The 9,198-nt window shown below is 39.7% G+C and overlaps 1 protein-coding gene across 3 annotated transcripts in view; it reads left to right on the top strand.

Annotated features, from left to right (window-relative positions):
* The window catches only part of ferry3 (FERRY endosomal RAB5 effector complex subunit 3), a 53,845-nt gene extending 45,228 nt beyond the window's left edge, over nt 1-8,617 (top strand). For all 3 annotated transcript variants that reach the window (XM_061918021.1, XM_061918020.1, XM_061918019.1), the window contains exon 14: nt 7,595-8,617. In XM_061918021.1, the coding sequence (XP_061774005.1) occupies nt 7,595-7,687 (93 nt within the window). In that variant the 3' untranslated portion in view covers nt 7,688-8,617. The remainder of the gene's footprint in view (nt 1-7,594) is intronic.
* Nucleotides 8,618-9,198: the final 581 nt, after the last annotated feature.

Genomic DNA, 9,198 nt, shown 5'->3' with positions numbered 1-9,198 from the left:
TTGGGCCCGCTTGCCTCATGACGTTTTATCCGGGACTTTGCGGAATGTTTATAACTATGGACTGTGAGATTCAGCAGACAGCTGAGCCTCGAGCATGTCGCCTCGTTGACACCAAAAGACGATAAAACCGGCGGCATCAAAAGCTCTGACTGAATCAGCTTCCTGTCAGCTCCCTGCTCGGGCAGCATTGAAAATAGCTGCTCTGAAACAACATTGTTGCATTTAAAGAGGCTATATATACAAACCCCGTTTCCATATGAGTTGGGAAATTGTGTTAGATGTAAATATAAACAGAATACAATGATTTGCAAATCATTTTCAAGCCATATTCAGTTGAATATGCTACAAAGACAACATATTTGATGTTCAAACTCATAAACATTATTTTTTTTGCAATTAATCATTAACTTTAGAATTTGATGCCAGCAACATGTGACAAAGAAGTTGGGAAAGGTGGCAATAAATACTGATAAAGTTGAGGAATGCTCATCAAACACTTATATGGAACATCCCACAGGTGTGCAGGCTAATTGGGAACAGGTGGTGCCATGATTGGCTATAAAAGCAGCTTCCATGAAATGCTAAGTGATTCACAAACAAGGATGGGGTGAGGGTCACCACTTTGTAAGCAAATTGTCAAACAGTTTTAGAACAACATTTCTCAACGAGCTATTGCAAAGAATTCAGGGATTTTATCATCTACGGTCCGTAAAATCATCAAAAAGTTCAGAGAATCTGGAGAAATCACTGCACGTAAGCGGTGATATTACAGACTTTTGATCCCCCAGGCGGTAATGCACCAAGAACTGACATCAGTGTGTAAAGGATATCACCACATGGGCTCAGGAACACTTCATAAAACCACTGTCAGTAACTACAGTTGGTCGCTACATCTGTAAGTGCAAGTTAAAACTCTACTATGCAAAACTAAACCCATTTATCAACAATATCCTGAAACTCCGCCGGCTTGGATGGGCCCGAGCTCATCTAAGATGGACTGATGCAAAGTGGAAAGGTGTTCTGTGGTCTGACGAGTCCACATTTCAAATTATATTTGGAAACAGAGGACGTGGTGTCCTCCAGAACAAAGAGGAAAATAACCATCCAGACTGTTATCGACGCAAAGTTCAAAATCCAGCATGTGTGATGGTATGGGGGTGTATTAGTGTCCAAGACATGGGTAACTTACACATGTGTGATGGTATGGGGGTGTATTAGTGCCCAAGACATGGGTAACTTACACATGTGTGATGGTATGGGGGTGTATTAGTGCCCAAGACATGGGTAACTTACACATGTGTGATGGTATGGGGGTGTATTAGTGCCCAAGGCATGGGTAACTTACACATGTGTGATGGTATGGGGGTGTATTAGTGCCCAAGACATGACTAACTTACACATGTGTGATGGTATGGGGGTGTATTAGTGAACAAGACATGGGTAACTTACACATGTGTGATGGTATGGGGGTGTATTAGTGCCCAATGCATGGGTAACTTACACATGTGTGAGGGTATGGGGGTGTATTAGTGCCCAAGACATGGGTAACTTACACATGTGTGATGGTATGGGGGTGTATTAGTGCCCAAGGCATGGGTAACTTACACATCTGTGAAGGCACCATTAATGCTGAAAGGTCCATACAGGTTTTGGAGCAACATATGTTGTCATCCAAGCAACATTATCATGGACGCCCCTGCTTATTTCAGCAAGACAAGTGTTACAACAGCGTGGCTTTGTAGTAAAAGAGTGCGGGTACTTTCCTGGCCCGCCTGCAGTCCAGACCTGTCTCCCATCGAAAATGTGTGGCGCATTATGAAACGTAAAATACGACAGCGGAGACCGCGGACTGTTGAAGGACTGAAGCTCTACTTAAAACAAGAATGGGAAAGAATTCCACTTTCAAAGCTTCAACAATTAGTTTCCTCAGTTCCCAAACGTTTATTGAGTGTAGTTAAAAGAAAAGGTGATATAACACAGTGGTGAACATGCCCTTTCCCAACTACTTTGGCACATGTTGCAGCCATGAAATTCTAAGTTAATTATTATTTGCGGAAAAAAAATAAAGTTTATGAGTTTCAACAATCCCCCTTGTTTACCTGCATGTCATCTTTTTTGTAAGGGGCGCTGGAATCCGGCAGACCCGTCAGCGATCCTGTTCTGTCTCCCTGTTATGTTTGTCTGATCTTGAATGGGATTGTGCTGAAAATTGTAATTTTCCTGACGGAATAAATGAAGTACTATCTAATCTAATCTATCTAATCTAATCAAATATCTTGTCTTTGTAGTGCATTCAATTGGTAATAGGTTAAAAATGATTTGCAAATCATTGTATTCTGTTTATATTTACATCTAACACAATTTCCCAACTCAAATGGAAACGGGGTTTGTATATGTTTTAACTAAACTGTCAATAAATACAAGTGCAAATGAAATTACAGCTTCACCACTTTAGTCATAATCTTTGCGAATAAACTTCCTTATTAATTTAGCTCCGGATTTTTTCTGTCAGTTTGAAATGGCCATTACTGCCACAAGTGGTGGGGAGGTGTATTACAACTAATGTGCCGCTGCAGCCTATATGGACCACAGCTGTGAAACCAAAGTTTTGGGCTCGCAGCCCAACAATGGGCCCCAGCCTTATGGTTAAGAAACATTGATACAAACAAACTGTGACAGGTACTCCTTTCAAAGGCTTCATTCAGTGACCATTTAACAGTAGAGATAGCTTCTTCCTGTCTGTGTGAAATAGCTATAGGCTATCGTTAATTTAAACAGTAGCTTGTAGAATAACAGTACACACAATGGGATGTAATTACCACCGGATTATAAGGCGCACCTTCAATGAATGGCCTATTTTAAAACTTGGTTCATATATAAGGCGCACCGCATTATAAGGTGCATAGAATAGATGCTACAGTAGAGGCTGGGGTTACGTTATGCATCCTTTAGATGGAGCTGCGCTAAAGGGAATGTCAACAAAACAGTCAGGTCAGTCAAACTTTATTAATAGGATAGGATAGGTCTTTATTGTCATTTTATAAGTACAACGAAACTTTGTTTTCAGCACAAACCTGTTGAAGATTAGACAAACAAAGAGTGTACAGGGTTACAGAACAAGAACGCTGATGGGTCGCCACGGGACGCCACGTAAAAGATGGGAAAAAGGTAAACGCTGGGGAAGGATGAGTAAAAAAATACAATCTAGACTGGGCTCCTAAGGGGGCCCAGTCTGGAGTGGGAAAAAACCTCCATAGCAAAGCACATTTACATATTACAACATACATCTCGAGATATCTAGCAACAGAGGGAAGGTAGTTCAAGGTCATGGTGGTAGGCCACAGCTCTCAGGCGCTGACCATCCATTCATCACCCCTATGGGATTTGCGTCGTTGTAATAGATTACAAACCAGCGTTCTGACAACTCTGTTCACTCCCAAAATGAATAAACAGCTGTTTAATTATTTTCCCCGATTCAATAAACATGTAAAAAACAGTCTGATAAATCAAACGTTAGTGCAATCACAATATAGTAACACTGGAAATAGTGCAAAGCAATAATATATCAATAACTCAACGTTGCTCAAACAATAATGTCACACAACACACAAAATAAACATGTAAAGCTCACTTTATTAAGTAATTCCTCATCCACAAATCCCTCAAATTCTTCTTCTTCAGTGTTTGAATCAAACAGTTGGGCGAATACGGCATCCAACATGCCCGGCTCCGTCTCGTCCAAGTCCTCATTAAAGGAGTCAGTGTCGCTGCTGTTAATGTTCAATTCTCTGACTGCTGCTCTATTCCTGTCTTCTACTGTGTGACTGATCGCCTCGACTTTAAACTCTGCGTCGTGAGCGTGTTTCTTAATAGGAGTCATTTTGTGGTCTTTACATAAACACACAGAAACGGCACGCCTCCTGCAGTCATATATCCCAGCATGCACCACGCGCTTCTTCTTCTACGAGGGAAAATAAGGTCGGCAGCTGCTTACTGTAGAAGAAGAAGTGCACTTAATCTTCTGCGGGGGAAAATGAAGTTGGCAGCTGCTTACTGTAGTTGCGAGACCTCCATCCATCCATCTATTTTTTACCACATATTGTGGCTCAATATTGGTCCATATATAAGGCTGTCAGATTTTGAGAAAATTTGAGGTTTTTAGGTGCGCCTTTTAGTGCGGAAAATACGGTATGTAAATTCCACTTATTATTAACACAACATTAAACCGACTATTACAAATGATTAAATAGTTGATGACAATAACACTAGAGTGTATACCCAAATGATCAATAAAGATATTAACCTTAGTCTCATATTAATGTGTTTATTAATGATAATGTTTTATTCCTGTTGCACTTTTGTTCTGTTATTTCCAACAGTAATAAATAACACATCAAAAATATCTAAGGCCGTGTTTTTCAATCTTTTTTGAGCCAAGGCACATTTTTTGTGTTAAAAAAATCCAGAGGCACACCACCAGCAGAAATCATTAAAAAACAAAACTCAGTTGACAGTAAAGAGTTGTCGTCACAATTGTTGGATATGACTTTAAAGGCCTACTGAAATGAGATGTTCTTATTTAAACGGGGATAGCAGCTCCATTCTATGTGTCATACTTCATCATTTCCCCATATTGCCATATTTTGCTGAAAGGATTTAGTAGAGAACATCCAGGATAAAGTTGGTGCTAAGACAAAAGCCCTGCCTGGACCGGAAGTCGCAGACGATGACGTCACATGTTGGCTCCTCACATATTTACATTGATTTTAATGAGAGCCTGCAACGAACAGAGCTATTCGGACCGAGAAAACGACAATTTCCCCATTAATTTGAGCGGGGATGAAAGATTTATGTTTGAGGATATTGATAGCGACGGACTAGAAAGAAAAAAAAATAAGAATTAAAAAAAAAAAAAAACGCCATTACATTGGGAAGGATTCCGATGTTTTTAGACACATTTACTAGAATAATTCTGGGAAATCCCTTATCTTTCTATTGTGTTGCTAGTGTTTTAGTGAGTTAAATATTACCTGATAGTCGGAGGGGTGTGTCCACGGCCGGGTGTTGACGCCAGTGTCTCAGAGAGAAGTCACGAAGCTGCAGTAGGACGGAAACTCCGGTGATATCCGGTAAGAAGCCACTTTTTAACCACAATTTTCTCACCGAAACCTGCTGGTTGACCTTTGGTCTGGATTCATGTTTACTTGACCGCTCTGATCCATAGTAAAGTTTCACCTCCGGGAATTTTAAACAAGGAATCACCGTGTGTTTGTGTGGCTAAAGGCTAAAGCTTCCCAACTCCATCTTTCTTCTTTGACGTCTCCATTATTAATTGAACAAATTGCAAACGATTCAGCAACACAGATGTCCAAAATACTGTGTAATTATGCCGTTAAAGCAGACGACTTTTAGCTGCGTGTGTGTGTGCAGCGCTCATACTTTCTAAAAACCTGTGATGTCTTGCGTACACGTCATCATTACACGACGTTTCAAAGACGAAACTCCCAGGAAATTTAAAATTGCAATTTAGTAAACTAAAGCGGCCGTATTGTCATGTGTTGCAATGTTAATATTACATCATTGATATATAAACTATCAGAATATTGTCATGTGTTGCAATGTTAATATTTCATCATTGATATATAAACTATCAGAATATTGTCATGTGTTGCAATGTTAATATTTCATCATTGATATATAAACTATCAGAATATTGTCATGTGTTGCAATGTTAATATTTCATCATTGATATATAAACTATCAGAATATTGTCATGTGTTGCAATGTTAATATTTCATCATTGATATATAAACTATCAGAATATTGTCATGTGTTGCAATGTTAATATTTCATCATTGATATATAAACTATCAGACTGCGTGGTGGCTAGTAGTGGCTTTCAGTAGGACTTTAAAGCATAAGCAAGCATGCATGACTATAGCTCTTGTCTCAAAGTAGGTGTACTGTCACCACCTGTCACATCACACCCTAACTTATTTGGACTCTTTTACCGTTTTCCTGTGTGCAGTGTTTTACTTCTTGTCTTGCGCTCCTATTTTGGTGGCTTTTTCTCTTTTTTGATATTTTCCTATAGCAGTTTCATGTCATCCAACGGCGTGGCGCGGTTGGGAGAGTGGCCGTGCCAGCAACCTGAGGGTTCCTGGTTCAATCCTCACCTTCTACCAACCTCGTCACGCCTGTTGTGTCCTGAGCAAGACACTTCACCCTTGCTCCTGATGGTTTGTGGTTAGCGCCTTGCATGGCAGCTCCCCCCATCAGTGTGTGAATGTGTGTGTGTATGGGTGAATGTGGAAATAGTGTCAAAGCGCTTTGAGTACCTTGAAGGTAGAAAAGCGCTATACAAGTATAACCCATTTATCATCCTTTGTGCGATATTTCCCGCATCTACTTTGTTTTTGCAATCAAGAATATTTCAGTTGTTCTTATCCTTCTTTGTGGGGACATTGTTGATTGTCATGTCATGTTCGGATGTACATTGTCTTTGCTCCACAGTAAGTCTTTGCTGTCGTCCAGCGTTCTGTTTTTAATTTGTAGCCAATGTAGTTTTAGTTGTTCTGCATAGCCTTCCCTAAGCTTCAATGCCTTTTCTTTGGGGCACTCACCTTTTGTTTATTTTTGGTTTAAGCACTCGACACCTTTTTTACCTGCACACTGCCTCCCACTGTTTTCGACATCGACAAAGAAATTTGCTTCTGGCTGCCACCTACTGATATGGAAGAGTATTACACGGTTACTCAGCCGATCTCTAGACAGCACCGACACTCCACAACAACACATCATTTTCAGACTATAATTTGTTAAGATCTGCCGCTCAAATCTTACATTATTTAGTTTTGAGTAATTTGTGTTTATCTTCTTGATTCATGGACGCTTCCGAGTCTTAGTTTGTGCACTTCCTGATTTGTTTTTGTCACCATGGCAACTTGATTTGTTCACCTGCCTTTGTTTGCACACCTGGTTTTGATTAGTGACTCTATATTAACCGACCTGTTTCATTTACTCGTCCTGGTCTCGTCAAGTTTGCTACACTCTTTTTGATGTCTTCGTGGACTCCTGACTTTGGTAATAATCCGTTTTGATACTTGCTAGCTTCCACGCCTAGCCTCTTTGTGTTCTCAAGTGTTTACTGGCTAATGCTTTCGCACTTAGCCACCTTCTGTTTCCCCAGCTCACACGCTAGTAGATGTTTGTTTGCCTTTTTCCTTAGCACCAGTTTTTTCTGTTATTAGTCTGTTTGAAGTTAAATAAACCTGTTTGCTTAGCTGTACACTGTGTCATTGCCCGACTGCATCTTGGAAGAAGCACCCCTTGCGCACGATGCCACGAAGACGTAACAACAATTACTGGTTTGCAAAAAATAATTTGAACCCAAATAGGTGAAGTTAGATATTCTCCCACGGCACAGCAGACTGTATCTCACAGTGGTTGAAAAACACTGATCTAAGAAATGTCTGTGTTCTTATGAATGTTTTCTTGTGAAATTACTCAGGCTATAATTACACTGTACTCTGAAAATCTACAACCGTTGCATCCTCACTTCTCACTGGCCTTGTGTGTGTCTTTGTGTCGACAGAGTATTTCCGAGGAAATGTTCTACCAGCTGAGCAACATGCTGCCTCAGATCTTCCGCGTCTCGTCCACCCTGACGCTCACGTCAAAGCCCTGATGGGTATCTGCTCCCCACTACAAACTGTACTCAAGCTTCATGTTTCTTTTGTATTTTATCGAGAATGAAAAAAAGTATCAACCACATTGAGGACGCTTGTGAGTGTTGTGTGTAAAGCTGCGTATCGTACTGAAAGACGACTGAATGCCAAAGCAGCAGTTGTAATTCTCTCAAACCTCCTGGGTGCAGCTTCACTCACATACTTTTATGACATCAGCAACCAAGCAATTGATGTACTTTCCTCAAAGCTGCTCATCTGTAGCTTCCTGCTTGTTCTGAGTCGTGCTATAACGCTGCATTCAAGGCCGTGGTAATTCATCCCACTGCAAAGCAGTATAAATATTTTCACTCTGCAAATAAGAGAACAGTGCAACCTTTAAAGTTGAAACCGGTCTAGGACCCTGGTCAAATGATATAATACAAAACTATTGTTTTGTTAGCAAATAATGTAAGTTAATACTCAATATAATAATCAGTTTCAAGGTTCTATTAATCTACATTTAAAATACTGCTTGTGGTCTAAATTAGGTGTGATCGCGAGCGACCGGTCGACCATTGAGAGTGTCAGTCGATCGCCAGGTAGGCATTGAAAAAATACACCTAAAAATTAGCCTTCCTCAATCTTCACTAAGATGTCAATTTCGTCACTTGATTGACATTCACGGCACTCAAGGATCTTGTGAGATGACGCTGGCTGCTGCGTGATCATTATTAAGAAAAAATGACCGACAGGAAGGCGAGAAACACTTTTTAATTTCAACGGACTCTCGCGCCGTACCTTCCGTCAAAACTCCAAAGACCGACTGCATATTGTCTTCACAATAAAAGCCCTGCTTCATCTTGCCTGCGCTAACAAAATAAGAGTCTCAGAAAGCTAGCGCACACACTCCAAAAACTGGAATCTAAGAAAGATTAAATATCTCAAATAAGGCTGATATTTGCTTATTTTCTGTCTGATAAGCTAATTCTTCTCACTAAGCAGATTTTATGTTAGTGTTTTACTTGTTTTTAGGGTTTTGGTGCTAAATCTCAGTAAGATATTGCAGCTTGTTGCTGAGATTTGATGACCTAAATTCAGTAAAATATGCTTGAAACTAGAATATCAGCTAATGCAACACTCACAAGTATAAAACTACTTTTTTAAAGTAATAATTTCTTCAAACAAGAAAAAAAAGATCATGATGCTGAGCGCATATCATTATGTCAAAATAATAGCACTAGCATTTAATTAATTTAAGAATATTTTTCAACATATTGAGCAAAAAGGACTCGTTTTTTTTCTGCCAAGAAAAATGCACTTGTTATAAGTGAGAATATACTTATTTTAAGGTATTTTTGGGTTCATTGAGGTTAGCTAATTTTACTTGTTTTGGAAAGTCTTGACAAGCCGAATTTTCTTGTTCTATTGGCAGATAATTTTGCTTATTTCAAATAAAATACCCCTCATTTTTGTATTTTTTTTTTCCTGTTTTTGAACACTGACTTTTTGCAGTGTACAAGCTCGCGAGCTA

The sequence above is a fragment of the Nerophis ophidion genome, linkage group LG12, assembly GCF_033978795.1.
Source record: "Nerophis ophidion isolate RoL-2023_Sa linkage group LG12, RoL_Noph_v1.0, whole genome shotgun sequence".
NCBI lineage: Eukaryota > Metazoa > Chordata > Actinopteri > Syngnathiformes > Syngnathidae > Nerophis > Nerophis ophidion.
This window is presented reverse-complemented; position numbering and strand designations above follow the sequence as displayed.